This window comes from Cajanus cajan, chromosome 8 (assembly GCF_000230855.2).
Source record: "Cajanus cajan strain Asha chromosome 8, NIPB_CcT2T_4, whole genome shotgun sequence".
Lineage (NCBI taxonomy): Eukaryota > Viridiplantae > Streptophyta > Magnoliopsida > Fabales > Fabaceae > Cajanus > Cajanus cajan.
The window spans coordinates 26,480,703-26,498,562 of NC_138524.1; the positions used below are offsets into that span (position 1 = coordinate 26,480,703).

The window sequence follows — 17,860 nt, forward strand, 5'->3', positions numbered from 1 at the left end:
AGGAATTTCAATTACTAAGTATTTGAATTACTCTCAATTGAATTCCTTTCCTTTTTCAAATATTTTGTTTGGATAGAACATTTTTCAATATCTTGTATTTCAATTATCTTGTTTGGATAGAGTATTTCAATTTCTACTTAGCAAAATTTCATTTTTAAATATTTATTAAAAAATTAAAGTTTTAATAATAAATTTTATTAAAATATATTTAATAATTGAAATTAATTTTAATATTAGAAAATTTTAATTAATTCAAAAATAGTACTAGACGTTATATTTGATCAATTTTTTCTTTATAAATTTAAAAAATATTTTAAATTCACAATATATTTAAAAGCTTCAAAATACCATTAACATCCGTAAAACAATTAATGCACGTTAATTCTTGATATGAAATGATTCCATTTTAAACTAAGAAAAAAATAATAAGAATCTTAAACTTTGAGTATAGGTGGTTCAAAACCACAATATCCCATACGAATTTAAACTAAACAATAATAAAATTCCAAATGTACTTTATATTCATATTAAAAAAACAAAAATAAAAGATAGTTTGTTGAAGATATCAAGGTTACAACTTCATGACCAAAGATTTTCACCTCCTCATAGAAGCAAAGCCTACAAAAAAAACCAAGATACAATCTTGTTACCATGCTATATCAAGATCACAACTTCAAAACAACCAAGATGAAGAGAGGGAAAAAGGAAGGTAGAATCCAAGAAAAACAGGACTAAACGTTCATCTTCATTCTTCAAATATTGAAAATCATTTTGTCTTTGTAACCAGATTGAGACAGCTTCTAGGGACAAAGGATACCAAAAAAAAATTAAACAAATAATAGTTAGGAGAGTAAGAATCGAAAGATATAACATATACTAGAATCATATATATATATATGGATCATTTTTAGCATATATAATCAAATTATATATTATCCATGAACAACAATTATGCAAGCTAATTATAAATTTTATAAAGCAACTGACCTATAACATCTAAGTATTCATGGAATACATAAAAGCTCCAAACCTAAAACATACAAAGTACATGAAAAAATTAGAAAGTTAACTTGCAAAACCAATCAAATTAATTAAAATTAAGAAGTTATGAAAAAAAAATTACATCAAGAAATATGTGTTAAAACATAAGCCGCCTTTTTCTCAATTGGAAGAGCTTTCACAATAGCTAACTGTTTAGGAGTGTCAGATAACCATTTAACAGCTTTGGCCCATTGATGTTGATTGAGGTTTGGTATCAAAGCTGCTTCAGCTAACACTTCCTGAATAAAAGCATCTTCATCAATCGCAATATCAAATGCTTGAACAAGTCGCTTTAAAGATTCAGCCACTTCTTTCAACGAATTAGCTATTCCATCTTTTTCTCCCATCTTTCTCCTCTGAGATTGTGTGCTAGTAGAAGCTGAAGATTGACCCCTTCTTTGTGTAGTAGAGCCAGGTTCATCTAAATATATGGTATCACTAACATCCTCTAAACCTAACTCCCCTTCATTTATTTCTCTACTCATGACCTCATCAGCATCCATAGCAGTCTCAGCTCCATGTCCAGTGGCTCTATCTTTAGCACACAAGTCCACTATATCATCCCAGTTTGCAATCACCTTGAATCGGAATTGTCTTGCTTCTTTATGGGCCTTGAAAACAAAAGAAATAAGTCAATAATAGAAAAACTAATACTTACATTGCTTTAAATAATGATAATAAAAAATTACTTACATTGACATACTCATTCCAAGCATTTTCATTGTCAACTGTAATCATGTGTTTTGTGCCATCCCAATCAAATCCACTTTGACTAAGGATGTCACTAACAACTCCATACCATGATCTCCAAAGTTTTATACGATTTTTTACATTCTCCCAAGTGACTTGGATTTTGAAGTTGGTAGATAACACTACAGCTGCAGCATTGTATGCTACCCTTTTCCAAGCTCCATCACTCTTGTTGCCCAAACTTCTTTGATCTCGTAATACATCAGCCAATACACGTTCCATCTCCAAATTCCATGAGAAATAACTTCTTGTTTCTTCATTATTTCTTTCTGTCATCTTTCGCTTTCCCTTCAAGTTCTCTTTGGATGACTCCATTGAAGTTAATATCACCTATTAACCTACATATAAAAAATGTCACATACAACCCACAAAATTAACTTGATCAATCTAATTCATAATTCTAGATCATGTAAATATTTTTTTGTAAACAAATGAAAGCTATCAAAAAACAATATTCCAAGCAAAGTTTTCTTCAATCAAGTACAAAAAAGTCTATCAAGTACATAAAAGTCTTTATTCAATAGAAAATTACATAAAAAAAAGAAAAAACTCTCCCTAAGCAATGTTTCTTCTAACTTGGTAGTTAGCAAACATATTCATCGCTAATGTATCTCGAAATCTTGTCCACTCCTCAGTAACTTGAATAGTTGCAACCTCGTCTGTGACATTATTTTGAACTCTTTCTCTTCGTTGGCTGGTTAGCTCCTCATCAACAATAGATAAGAGCTCCAAGTCTTGAACCTCTAAAAGTTGATCAATTTGTTGTTCATCTCTTATAAAATTGTGTAACACAAAACAAGCATTAATAATTCTTATTTGTGTCTTTATATCAAAAAATGAAGGAGTTCTTAATATACTCCATCTTTTTTTCAATATTCCAAAAGACCTTTCTATTGCATTTCGTGCACTTGAATGATGAAGATTAAATAACTCCTTGAAATTTTGAGGGGTGTTTCCAATCCACTCATTTAGATGATATCTAGTCCCTCGATATGGTGCTAAGAATCCTGGACCATTAGTATATCCCGCATCCACAAGAAAGTACTTACCTACAATTTTTAAAAATGAAAATTACAACTTAGAACTAGATAAAATTAAATAAAATACTATGTACATGATATTACCAGCTGGAATTTCAAGTTTATTTTGACGACGTAAAGCATCTCGTAATACTCGAGAATCTCCTGCTGACCCTTCCCACCCAGGTAACACATAAATAAACCTTAAATCTGGACCACAGGCTGCTAACACATTTGTAGAGACATCACCCTTTCTATTACGATATTTAGGTCTATCTTCAAGAGAAACTGTTACCAGAATATGTGTCCCATCAAGTGCTCCAACACATTTCTACAAACAACACAAGTGTATTTATATATTTAGTTTTTCAAAAAGGTTTATTGTAAGTTTGACTAGCCTTACAATTGATAAACTTACCTCAAACCATCTCCATTTATTTTCACCCGGACCTTCTAGATAGGTATGAAACTTCAAATAATCCTGACTCGCTTTCATTATAGCTCTTAAGACATTATTAAATTGTCGGCTTATTGTTTCTTTAGATCTACAATAACTAAAGTGCACTACTCTGTACTTCAGGTTGTGAGCAAGGATATGTAAAAACATTGCTACCACTTCAGTTATTGGAACATTTCTTGTTCTTACTAACCCCCCTCTTTCTTGCAAAATTCTACAAAGCTTGAAAAATGCACTCTTACTGAGCCTTAACTGTTCAATGCAATCTTTTTCTGCCCCTCTATAAAGACGATTAAGGAAACTACGCCGCTCCAATTCCCAATTATGAGCTGGTTCCTTACCAAAATAATTATTGTGATACCATGCTACTACACCCATAATCATATAAACCACGCAAGCAACAACAAATATGATTATCTCCTTAAACTCTTCTCTTTTACGTTTTCTCGAAGTAATTCCGGTATTAACTATGCTAACATCCATTACTTCTCAATCTACACCCTGTGAAACTAATATAGGAGAGAAAAAAAATAAAATAATTAAAATGAAATATAAAATAATTTCAAATATATAACAATGTCATTGGTAATCCTACTATCATGGACCAGAGGAAAAGAGGTGTTGTGACTCCTATCAAGGACCAAGGAACATGTTGTAAAATATTTTTGTGCAATAAAAAGATAAAAAGAAAATAGAGAAAATGAATAATATGACTAAAAGAGATAAATAATAATTATCTACGAATAAGAACCTGCAAGCAACATATGACAATAAAAAATTTAAGGACAAGAATTAAAAACAAAACCTTTTACAAATAGAAAACTTATATATAAATAAGATGTCTTCTTTTATTCAAAAATATACTGTAGAAGCAAGTTCATCCAAATTGAAAATAAAACCAAGAAGCCAATACTAAGTAAGATTGAATTGATCAAATATCCATAAAAACTTCCAAATCGCTAAATCCTAGTACATAACTTCTTCAATTGGCTTTTCAGAGTCATGATGTCAAGCCAAAAAGAAATTGAACTGTGCATTCAAGCTTTACACATGAAATACATGCTTCACAAAGGTTCATTTGGACTCTGAGAGGCCCCTTACGACTACAAAATGTGTCTTCCATCAACAACTTGGCTTCTTATTTATATTTCAACATGTATCTTCATTTGAACTCTAAATCAGCACTCAAAACTCTTGAAAAGTAACCACCAAGAATATTTCTTCAATTTTTTCTTGTTGATTGGTATCTGAGATTTATCTTTCAGCTTCAAAAGAGCAATGCAGGTAGTAACACTACACCAGCATAGCAGAGTTATTTATTGACAATGAACAACCTCATATGTACACTCTTTGCATATTCTTATAAAAGATATTACCTAACTTTTCAAAAAAACTGTTTGCATTCTGCAATTTTAAGTAATAAAGTATTTTAGGGAAGGAATAAAGGGATTTTGAGTAAAAATTTTAAGAAAAAAAGATTTGATTGATTTTTATTATTATAGAATTATTTATTTATATTTTATGTAAATATGTAATAGTTTCACGCCTACTAGAATCCACATTGCAGCAACCATGACTACAACTGCAATTTAAAACCAATTCAGTGTTAGAATTGATTCGGTGTTAAAATTGTGCAAGGACAACACAATCACCCAACACAATTTTTTACCATTGATTACCACTTCGGAAGGACCCTGCTTCAGCTAGTGGCAATGCTAGATACCCATCAAATTCGTGTTCAACATAATTGGATTCTCAACTGTTGATTAAATGGGAGGATATTGACAACTATACTTGGAGTCATTGTCATATGTCCAAGACAATGTCTGTCTATAACCCGGTGCAATGGTTTGTTTATTGCAATACCACTGTTGAGTCTCATTTGAGACATGACATACCCTCATCCAAAAAAATGTGGGTGGAAAATACTATGATGAATTCCCCTCTTCACTGTATCTTTTTTCTGAATATTCTTGTTTTTCTTTCCTATGGTCATGTACTTATTTCGGTATTAATGAATCTTTCTCGGGAAGGCCAGGCTCACTCGAACCTCATTTGTACCATATTCTGATGTTGTTCTTTTGCATTACCCTCTTGAAAATAAAAAACATTTTCTCCTGTTCCAAAGGAGAGATTGGTTTGAAAGCAAACAATGAAAAAAAACACTAGTTTAATCTTGCAGCAGTTGCAAAGCCAAGTGTTTAGACAAATAGTGGAGTCATTGTAATTCACATGTGAGACTGACCAGTGCACAGTATTCAAGATCTAGATACAGTTGATTGTTTCATGGACTAATTAAAGAAGAACCAAGGAACACGTAATTAAAGATGAAATCCTCACAGGCTCATCTGAAAGTTGTTCAAGCATTTGGAGGGCAAAGCCTCCGAAATCAGAGTTTGTAGCCAATTACATGAATAAAGCATGGGAATAAAGCATGAACAATAACCAATTACATGAATCAAACATGAAATTGAAAACAAAACTCTTGATCGAAAATGAATTCAATAGAAAATCAAATGAAACCCTAGATTTAACAGAAAAGAAAGATGAACCTGAGGTTGAGAAAGAGTGTGAGGATTGCAAATGAGAACAAGGATAGTGAATGAGAGAACGAGAATCGTGACCAGTGAGAACCGTGAGTGCGAGAACCGCGAGTGTGAGAACCAGGATTACGAGAGGGGTTTGCGACTTGCGTGTGCAGCGGATACGAAAGGTGGAATTTCAATATCTCTACTTTTTGGTGGAATTTTAAATTCCACAATTTTAGTGAATTAGAATACTCTGCACAAATGACACAATTTTAAATTCTTTTAAAATTTCTTATCCAAACAACATATTTAATATTAAGGTAATTTAATTTCTTTAAAAAATGAATTACCTCACTAAAATGACTTATCCAAACAAACTGTAAGAGCTGTCAAGTAGAGGAATTTGAAGGCATAATACAAAGACATTAGTTGGAGGGAAATTCAAGAAGAGATACATCATTTCAACTTCAAATAATTTTAATAGAAAAGATGTAAGGGACATATGTTAGCACCTAGAAAAAATTCAATACTTACTACTAGTAAGGAAAAATAGCTGAAAAGTGAAATGAACAAAAATAATTGATACATCATATGTTAGAGTATCAATTTCAATTATCCAAGCATCAATTGCAATGTCAATCTTAAGCACAAGTTAAAGTGGTGATTGTCTAGGGCCTTATTTTTGGAAGGACACCAAACATATATTATTTATCCTATATAGTACAAATGAAAAAATTTACATAATTAAATGCATAAAAAATCCATAGTATAGAAAATAAATTAGCTACGAATAATTAATCAATTGATAGATGATGTTTTCACTTTTCAATAGAAATCTATTCATAATTTTAAGAAAATAAATCAGTAATGTGAAATGTAAAGTGAAAAACGTAATATATTATTGACTCTTTTGTTTTCTTTCTTCTCTCTTTACATGAATTTCCATAAGTATTAGCATAAAGTCATAAATATCAATGGTCTTAAACTTTCTCTTTCTCTTTTTAACTTTTGATTCTCTTTCTATTCTCTAGATCGTGACCTCTCCTATTTAATTGAAATTTCAAAATTAAATCATCAACCTTCACTTTTTAGTCGCTCTAAATCACTTTGTGACGTGTCACCATTATTGATCATTTTTTTTTCAATTATATAGTGGCCTATAAGAGTTTTTCCAACCACAACGTGTTGATGTCGAAAAGAATGTTTTGTCGTTGAAAACTATTATCTACGCTACTTCCAATAATAAGATAAACTTCACGAAATAAAAAAAAAATTAAAAAAAAGGAAAAGAAAATTGAAAAGATAAAAGGCAAATAATCATTTTCATTTCGTACTGAGATGAAACTTTTGGGTCTAAATTCCAACGTGTAATGTTCACACGTGATTAATAAATCCGAAAGCAGCCTTTTGTTGATTTCCTATCGATCTTTGAATATCTTTTTTATATTATACACTTTCCGGTACATTATTTGTGCAATTTGATAAAAAAAAAAAATTATGAAAAACAATTTTCATAGTATAAATTTTATTCTTCACTATTTAACATAAAAATATCTTTTATTTGATTCTTCACCATTTAACATAAAACTATATTTTATTATCGGTTAGATTCTCTTCCCTTTTGGGATACATGACTATAAATTTATTCAACACTTATTTCATATTTTTCAAAATTACTAAGTTATTTTTTATTTTCAAAAGTTTATTTTACACAGGTTTGTTTTTCTCCCTCATATATTAATCTCGCTTACTTTCTATCTTTTCATCTTATATTTACTATTTTAATTTCTTGAATTCAAATTACTTATTTTAACTCGTTTATTTGAATTATTATTCATATTTTACAATTTTAAATATTTTAAATTAATATTTATTAAATCTTAAAAAATAGTTGATATTATTATTATTATTTGTCTTTTACTTATGAAATAAATAACTGATTTATTAATGTTCAACCCATGCATTCTAGTTGCCTAATTTTTACGAGCTTTTGTCCTATTAATGCATAAATATATTAACAAAAGTTACATTTTTTGTCCAAGTATGTAACATAGGTGTTCGGAAGCTTAATTAGAAAAAGAATAAAATAGGAGACATTTTAAAGAAATGTGCCCTAAAACGCTTGCTAAATAATGAGTATGACCATATGAAAGAACACACTCATACTAAGGAATAGAGATGAAAATAGGTTAGAAATATGTTAGGAGTTTACATAAGGTCTAACCTAATTTTTTTTTTTTCAAAAGGACATGCATATTAAAAAGTTTAGATTTAAATTTTTTAAAATTTATTTTTTTAGATAAATAAGCTAAGGTTTAGGCTTTTAAAAAAAATATTATTAGGCATAGTATGTCAACCTATTTATATAAATATTTATATATTTATATATAATATAAATTAGGGGAAAAAATATTCACCTAAAGTATAAAAATTTATTCTTCAAAAGACAAGTCTTCTTTGTATTGGAATTTAGAGTATTTATCTAAAAATAGTTTTTGAACTTCCTAGTTTGTAAAACAAATTATGTAGTAACGTAATAATAGATGTAGTAAGATAAATAAATAAGTAAAGAGATAATGGAGGGAGCTAGAGAGAGGGAGATCGAACACAAGATTTATATTAGTTCATCCTAATTAGGTTATATCCAGTCCCTACACAAACTTGTAAGATTTTCACTATCATAGCCACCTATTGTTCAATAAACTCAGTTACCTGTTGATACAAATCACTACTACACAATCACATGGTGATACAAACCATTACTACATAACCATTTGTTGTTAGTAGCAAACACTTAGTCAGCTACTAAGTTCCTTCACTCAACCACCTCTTGAGAAAACAATCCCACACCACCTGATATGAGATTACACAACACATGTTGTGGTTCCTTTCTACTTTCCTACACCTCTGCACACTCAAATATAGGTAGGAATAATGTTTATAGAAATGATTTTTTTGTTTTAGCCAAGTTCTAAGATCATAGTCAACTCTCCTATGATGGAGCTTCCACTAAGAAGGTTTCACACTTCTTTTTTCTATTACAAGATTGGTACAAAAGTGATGAAGTGGAAATCTTTGAATGAATCATAGTATGAAGCAAGCCTTGAAACTTTGTTAGCTTGTGTAGTTGTTCTTTCTCTTTGATCTTGCTTACTTCAAAACATGACCTTTGTCTTCCCTTTATAGCCAATGAAATTATATATATTGAGACTTTCTTATTATTTAAGTAGAATTGGCATCATTGTACTTTACTTTATCTAGTCCTATTAGGTTTTTTTTTTTTTTTACAGATGAGGTACCTTCTGAGTGAGACACCACTTCAGGTCTTTTGAACAATCTTCAATACAAATCATCTCAGAAGTTATGTTTTAGTTGAAGCCTTCTAATAATACACAAACCAAATTGTTGGTCTTCTGAACCAGATTTTCAAGACATTTCTCCTAAGAATAAATGTTAACTTGAATCTTTTTAAATCATAGACGCATGGTGCTCATCTTCTTGTTCAAGGAACTATGAACTCTATAGCCTTTTAATCAGATTTAAATATTTCTAAAACACTTGAACAAATTTATTAGCACACACATGAAAACTTTTCTTATTCTCAAATTTGAAACTAAGAGTTTGTCATTATTAAAACTATATTTAGGCAAGATTCAACATCACTCACCCTAAACTTTTATTGCTTTCACAAATAGACACCCTAAGCTTTAATTTTATCTTAATCAATCCTTAAACTTTAGCATATTTGTAAATAGACACCATAAACTATAATTTAATTCCAATTAATCCTTAAACTTTCCTTCTTTTTCAAATAAGCAACTTCAACTTAGGTCATTACATTTAACGGTTTACTACTAGCAGTGGAAATATAGTATAACTACCTAGGGTTAGCATACAAACAGTCTATGAATAAACATATATGATATATGTATAATAATATAGATAAAACAACTTAGATTTTAAAAATGTTCCCCCCATGAAACTACATCAAGTCCTATACATACATACATACGTACATATATATATATATATATATATATATATATATATATATATATGTGTGTGTGTGTGTGTGTGTGTGTATATATATATATAGTGATCCAAAAGACTGAAATATATATAAGTCTAAGCTGCCACTCAAGCAGCATACTACACCAGCTACATCATAGTAGCTAAAAAAAAGTCAATGCCACCATCGTTCTATATGGCCTCAAAAGAACTCCTCATGCCTATCCCTCCTCAGATCCCATGCCAAGTATGATTATTCCAGTCCAACCATATGAAAACAACAAGACTAAGCTAGTATTCAAAATAATCAACGATAATCAGTAGAGAAGTAAATCCTATTATACCGTCAACACAATCAACTCAACATTATTAATATACTCTTCAACTTAAACAACACAATCATACAACTAAATCGCAACTCAACATAGCATGTTAACAACATAGATATAAACACATCACATGCACAACACTACAACATGGCATATGCATCATACAACTCAACAACTCAATTAAATACGTACAAAAATCAACTGCATTTACACAACATCAACTACATGTGTTGCCATTCATTTCAACTATGGAGATCTCATACAATACAGGTGGACAATCTAAGTGGCTTGACCCTACTGAACCAAAAACCTAATATTTCCAATCCAGCTAGATCAATAACCAATTTGGATAATAATCTATAACAACATGATTTCTTGGATTTCGTCACTTAAACTAAGAAGTCTAGTATTCTTGTCAAGGTGGAACAACCTAGGTATGAGTTTACAATGACATTAGCTTGCATAACTAAGTCATTTATGGAATTATCCCACTAAGTACCCTCCAAATATTATGTCCTTCCAGTACTTGGTTAAAGATTTTGGTCCTCGATCTTGTACCTTACTCCACTTTGATTGTTTCATACACATATACCTCGACCTTGCCCACCTACTACATCACTAAGTTCTTAGAGGAGACTCAACTATTCACTTTAAGGATTAACTTCCCAAGAAGGATTTTCAACAAACTAAGCTCTTGGAACACCACAATACAATATCCTCAATATTTCAACATACAACTCAACTCAACTCAATTTTCAACCATTAAATCATTTATATACATTATCTTATATTAATTTTTAAAGATTCAACATAATACACTAGCATACAACATATAGCACAATTTAATCATCATACAACATGCCATGGATTCAACTAACATATTCATTAAGGTTGGAAAATGAATGGATCGGATAATTTTTTAGGCAGATCATAATGGACCGGATAAAAATAATCCATCATTAATCCATTTAGATTCATTAAAAATTCACATAAAAATCCAATCCATCCAAACCATTTAAAGAAAAAAATCCATCAAATCCATTTATTAACAACTTTTTCATGAATGGATATCTGATCCATCCATAAAAGTAATGTTTTAAAATTAAATAATTTTTATTTTTGAAATATTTTATCTCTCTCTCTCTCTTCTTTATAAGTCATTACATTCTTATATATAGTCTTTTAAAATTCATAAGACATTTTTTTGTCAAAATAATATTTTAAAATCTTAATCTAATAAATATATCATATTATAATCCAATGGATTGAAAAAGTAGTGGATAGATAACTAATCATCCATAAAGTTAAATGGATAGATTGAATCCAATTCATTATTTATTTTTATTGTAATGGATGGATTGAATGGATGATGGATAAATGGATTCATTTTTCACCCTACTATTATTTTCACAACTTAATCATTCAAACAAAAAGTGTTCACAACCACACCAAGTGCCATACACCTTGTTCTTGGCACCATTGAGACAAAGAGATTTTTGCCTCACCAATGCCCGATGCCATTTAGCTATGTCTGATGCAAATAAGGTAGGAACCCCTAGACTCTCACGCCTAGTGTGGAAAAGTCCACGTTCAATCCCATTTCAAGTAGAAAGCTTCAATTTGACTCACGTCCAACATCACTCAATCGGTGCTTCATCAACTAGGGGTGCTCTAAGGGAAAACACGATCATGCATGTTGGTAATCACGGTTGTGCTTCATAGCACAAGAGTGCATCAGACAAGGATAATAATGCATGGCTTTAACATTCAGGTTTGCTCCAACTTGTCCCTTAATCGCATTGATTTCATCTTTTTCAGTATTTTTCCTATATTTTACAAACTTAATAAGAGAGTGAAGTTTAGTCAAAGACTTAATAGTAAAACAGGAAAAAATGATGGTGAATAACATTTTATTATGCAACATTTTGAGGGTTTAATAACTATGTCAAGGGTCACACATATTAAAACTCTATAAACAGAAACTAGGGTGTAAGTGTTTGAGAACTTCATTTTTACTTCTTTTGGGCAATACTCCCATATTTTTTTAGAGCTCTAAGAGAGAGAGAGAGAGAGATTGAGAGAAAGGATGAAAGGTTGAATCCAAACCCCAAATGGTTTAATAATGATGAACACTCATAATCAAATTATAAGAATGATAGACAACCATTATGATATCTATCAAAGTTGTTAAACCAATACAAAATTATGAAGAGTTTAAAAATAGTAAAATAGATAAACCAATGCCTTTCAAGGAATATATGAAAATGATATAAATGAAGTTCATTTGAATGAAAAAAAGATTACAAATCTTTGATATGTACTACACAAAATCACATCTTAGTACACTATTAAACTACATCAAAATGGAGATGAATAAGCTTCTACAAAAAAATGATGACTTGAACAAATTCCAAGTCTTCAACTCAATGAGACCCTCTTTTGAAGGAATATCATAATGATGTAACTAAGACATCACTTGTATATTATAATGAAGACTATATTTTAAAGAAGATAAATGTTGTATTTAGAAACCACTTTACTATCCAAGACATGATCAATCTCTTAACCTAGAGATCATCAAACTAGTTGGTACCACCAACTTTTGTACATAATTGAAGAATATGGTCTCATCTACTACGTGAAGAATGAAGATGCAATCTTTAAGAAAGTCTTTAAGTGAAACAATTAGAACAACTTTTGAAGCCAAAGATAAATCACTTATCATACAAACAACACATCAAAATGATTGTATGTTTTTAAGAAAACCTTTGTAAAATGGTAAGATGAAGTCAAACAGAGGAAAAATAAAAGGTAAAACTTTATGAAGATTTCAGAAAGGATGATTAGAATAACCTTTGATCCAAAGATCAACCACTAAACAAGAACTCTAGCAATCTTAAAGTGACCAAATGATTCTCTACTATGAAGAATATGCTCACAAAACAATACCATCATATGCAAGATAAAGAAAACAATAATTAGAGTACACCCTGCTGAGAAAGGTCAACCCTAAGTAACAAAATGAAGCCAACCGAGTGATGAAGAAAAGCCTTAGAAAAACTCATCATAATAGACTATTAGAACAAGACTTCAGAATAATTGGGATAAATATAAACATTTTGATATTATCTGATTAGAGTGAAGGTAGCATAATCATGAAGAACATTTGTATCAAAATGAAGCATATCACAATCTAAATATTAGATTGAGAAGATTAAAGTATCCAACCAAGAAGGTGGATATAAATATAGAATCTACTCAAAACGAACAACTCATATGCAAGACATTAAGGGTTCATGAAAGGAGTAAGATTGATATCTCCTAAATAGAGAATCCTATAAGTTCATCTTTTCCATATGTGTCACATTAAGGTCATATCAAAAGAGTGAAGTTGTTAGAATTAGGATAATTTCTAGCCTTTATTACAATTCTTGAGAATTCTTCTAGAGAAGCTTCAGAAAGATAACTATAACCAAATGAGAACTCATTCATTAGAGACAAGACTCTCATTACAACAAGGATCTTTAAAGGATCAAGTTTATCTCTAAGAAGAATTTACCAAAACTTTTGGTATCTGAATGGAGCTTGCATACTTGACATCAAAATGTACTCTTTGATTGACAAATCATAAGTACTTATATTTCACCCTATCAAAATGGTGAGATGGAGAAATCATATAAGCTTGGGTTAAGGACCATGAACACATTACAACATCTACACATGTTGTATATCCTAACGTGTATGTCTTCAACATGTCCTCAACAAGAAGGAAGAAATGTTACACTCACACATGTTGAATCCACTATAGTGATGATGACAATGACAATGAAGAATCCTCATTAGTGGAATGTGATCATTAGAAGATGATTTCCTTCAAGCAGAATCTGAATGCAAATCCTTACCTTCCTGAAGATCATTAGAATGTTACTTTAGAATTGATCATCATAATGGAAGATTAAAAGGATGTCTTTGAGAGAAAAAGTATAGCCACTTTTGTAACTTAAACATTGAGAGTTCATGTAAGAACATATAAGTGAGAGATTTAATTTACTTAGTGTATAGCCCTTTTAAGTGCAAGAGAGAGAGATAGAAAGAGAGAGATTATTGTAATATGTGCAAACAATCATATATGTTTTCTTCTTTTGTGTTGTGTCCTAACTTAGATTTTTTATAGATGTTGTGTGGAAATGCATAATAAGTGCATTTAGGCTTAAATGCCCAACAAAAGTTGTGAGCTATATAAAGGTAACCACTGCGAGTGGTTGACGTGTGTTCATTATAACCATATAATTAACTAATACCCAGAATTATTGGTAATAAAAAAACGGAACTTCTTGCAGTGTACAAAATAAACTTTGTAGCGGAATACAAACATTTTTTGCCACCCCACATAGAAAAGTAGATAAACGGGAATTAATTCTAATTCCCACATGATGAAAAAAAGTAAAATGTCTCGAGAAGAAAATGTTCCTATTTGACCACTATACATTGCTAACATTAGGAAATAGAATAATTTGGATTCTATCCAATTGGATTGGTTGGAGTTTGTTCATAGTGAAAATATCTCTGATGTATTGAGAACCAGACGTAGCCTTGATGTGGGGTGACCTAGTATAAAAATTTCATGTATTCTTTCTCTTTTCCTTTACATGCTCCATTATTTTATATTCCAAATAGATTATTTTGAACCTTATAGAGTTAAGCAAACAATATTTCAAAATAGAAAAAAAAAAAAAACCTTTCATAAAGTACATGAAACATTTAGCAATGCTTCAAGTTTAATAACTATATTAAGTATTTTCAAATAGCTTTTGAATGTCCATTTTGAATTAAGAACAACTCTTTATTTTGAGTTCAAAATGATATCTATTTTGAGTTCAAGAAATAACTTTTTGGACCATTTGTGAAATAACAGATTTTATACATGAAAGATAGGGAATTTAAAAAAAGCCTTTGAACAAAATTAAACCCCTTTCTTGTGTTATTTTATTCACTTCAAAAGGAACTACTTGTAATGGATTTTCCCCTTTTCCCTCCTTTTCTAATGTCTTTCATTGTAATTTTGTGCTTTATATCTACAATGTCTAGCTAAATTACAAGGTAGGATTGTGATGTGGGTTGAACCTTTGATCTTGATAGTGCATTTTAGGAAGCAACTTTATATGCATTTATTTGGCCTTTTTAACTTTTGTATGTGTCTTATATTCATGTTTTGACTTAGATTTATGTTAGTAGTATCATTTGATGATTGTGGTAAATTTTACTCAATTTTTGGATTTTTACCCACTTGAACACTCTGTCTTGTGCAGGCTATATCTCAAACTCCCGAATTCATATTAGAAAAATACGAAAAAGATTTGTCTTCATAGAATTTTCATAGAGCACGATTGCGTTCTTCGTTCTTTAATTTAAATTAAATATTAAATGTTGGAATTCATATTATATTTTTTTTTATACAGTAATAATAATCAGAACTTGAATCGATGTTTTATCTGATCCCCAATTTTATTTTAATTTGAACTTTTTCTATATAGATTGGATTATCTTGTACAAAGATTTTATCAATCAAAATAATACGATAGTCGATTAATAGTACGTGACCAACATTTTTTAATTAATGAAACCACAAAATAATCAAGGTTAAAAACTTGTATGATCAAACTAGTTCTCTAAGCTTCCAATTAAGTTAATTAATTTAATCAACCTATATGTTCTTCATGTTTTGCCTTGTATAAGTTACTATATGGCCAATTTAGAAATTATATAAGGTAAATAATGTTAATTTTAATGAAAAAATGATTAACTTGAGAGACAAAATTGACATTTAAAATTATAATTCAATTAAATTAGAATTGAACAAATAATAATGGGCAATTGAAGTTGTAACCCTATGTTTTCTTAATCCTTGAATTACTATCAAATCCTAACTCTTTGTTTAAATTGAGATTATTCATAATTGAAGCAATACCCTTTTCACCGAAAATTGGGTTGTCAAAACAATGAATAAGTAATACTAATAAAAGTAATTAACTCAATTATTTTTAATTAATAATATGATTTAAATTTTATGAAAAATATTCATAAAATTAAATGATTTAACCGGTAACTATATTTTATGATATTACTTATAATTCAACAAAAAAAATGTATCACAAGGACCATTATGAGTTTTAAAATTTTCAAAAATGCAGCAAAATCAAAATTTCTATAAAAATTAAATTTTAACTAAGTACGATTCTCTTGTACTAGTATTTTAAGTCTATGTAATGTACATATATATGTTTATTATATTATATAATTAATTTTTTTGATAAATTACATATATAAATAAATAATATATTTAAATATAAGCTTAAATATATTTTTAGTTTCTCAAATTTAGGATAATTTGTGTTTGATCCCACAATTTTAAAGTTATTATTTTTAGTCCATTTAATTTTTAAAAATTTTATTTTAATCCATCAAGTTACCAATAATATATATAAAAGTGACATAATGAGACAATTATGCACTATCAACTAAGTTTAATGTGATGTTTTTACTAACTAAAGACACCAATAGTTACATTTTATATAACAATATTTGATAGATTTTTTAATAAATTTGAATATAAGGATTAAAATAATTTTTTAAAAAATTTATAGGGAATGAAAATATCAATTTTAAATTTGAGAGATTAAAAATAAATTTACCTTAAATTGGAGAGACTGAAAATATATTTAAATCTTAAATATGTAAATTACATTCAAAATTTATATAAATAAATATATTTAAACACATAAATTATATTTTAGTTTTGTGATAAGTAATTTATATTATAATATTTTTTTTATTGATAACTTTTTTAAAATATTAATATTTTAATTCATAAATAATTATGAAAAGTTTATTTGATAAGAAGTTAAATTTTTTTCCTATAAACTCTTTCATTGAAGAAAAATCTTAAAAACACTATCACACAAGATAATGACTCATATTTAATATGTAGAAATTTTATTTTTTATTTTTGTGCAAAAGTATTTAATATTATTCTAGTTTTTAATAATTAATAGAAAAAACTATAACTGAAAGTTTCTTTCTCTCATATTAATTACTGAAAAATACAGTATGCATCAATATGAAAAGAAAATATTGATAGGAAATATATAATTTAATATATATTTTTATTTTATCTATATTATTAATAAATAGCTAATTCTTCTTGATATACACATTTGGATTAATTTATTCTTATAATTACTTCTAAGTTATAGTTTCTCTTATTTATTTATTTATTTATTCTCAAATCTTAGTTTTACTTGACGGCAACATTTTAGTATATTTTAAATCTTTAACACTTTAAATAACTATTCATTATTATTTTTTAAAATAAAGAGATACGAAATATTTTTTTCCTCTATTATAAATAATAGGAATGTAAATTGATTTTTTTTATTTGAAAAAAGATGTTTCAAATAAAAAAAATGACTTGTACCTTAGCAATGGCTAAACATCTTGTAAACAGACTTCACGATAAATTGAAGACTTAAAAAAGAGTAATTAATATATTTAAAAATGATTTTATAATTACAATTAAGATAAAAAAAATACACCTATTTATTTTTATATAAAATAAAAAAATAGCATTATTTACACCATGGACGTTGAACGAGTGTGTGCAGGCGAGGAACTCCCATCTTTATAATTTACATTTACAATATTTTAATGTCACCATTCAACATCTCCATA

General features: G+C 28.8%; 2 protein-coding genes across 2 annotated transcripts; both read right to left on the reverse strand.

Annotated features, from left to right (window-relative positions):
* Positions 1 to 237: 237 nt before the first annotated feature.
* On the reverse strand, positions 238 to 1,650 carry LOC145950622 (uncharacterized). Its single transcript, XM_083061854.1, has 3 exons — positions 1,124 to 1,650; positions 988 to 1,030; positions 238 to 618 (listed from the first exon to the last, which is right to left on the reverse strand). Exon 1 carries the CDS (start codon positions 1,542 to 1,544, stop codon positions 1,125 to 1,127), a length of 420 nt encoding a protein of 139 aa, XP_082917980.1. The 5' UTR covers positions 1,545 to 1,650; the 3' UTR covers positions 238 to 618; positions 988 to 1,030; position 1,124.
* A 489-nt stretch (positions 1,651 to 2,139) lies between these two features.
* On the reverse strand, positions 2,140 to 3,417 carry LOC145950817 (uncharacterized). Its single transcript, XM_083062609.1, has 4 exons — positions 3,229 to 3,417; positions 2,916 to 3,141; positions 2,796 to 2,840; positions 2,140 to 2,468 (listed from the first exon to the last, which is right to left on the reverse strand). Exons 1-4 carry the CDS (start codon positions 3,415 to 3,417, stop codon positions 2,347 to 2,349), a joined length of 582 nt encoding a protein of 193 aa, XP_082918735.1. The 3' UTR covers positions 2,140 to 2,346.
* Between the last annotated feature and the right edge of the window lie 14,443 nt (positions 3,418 to 17,860).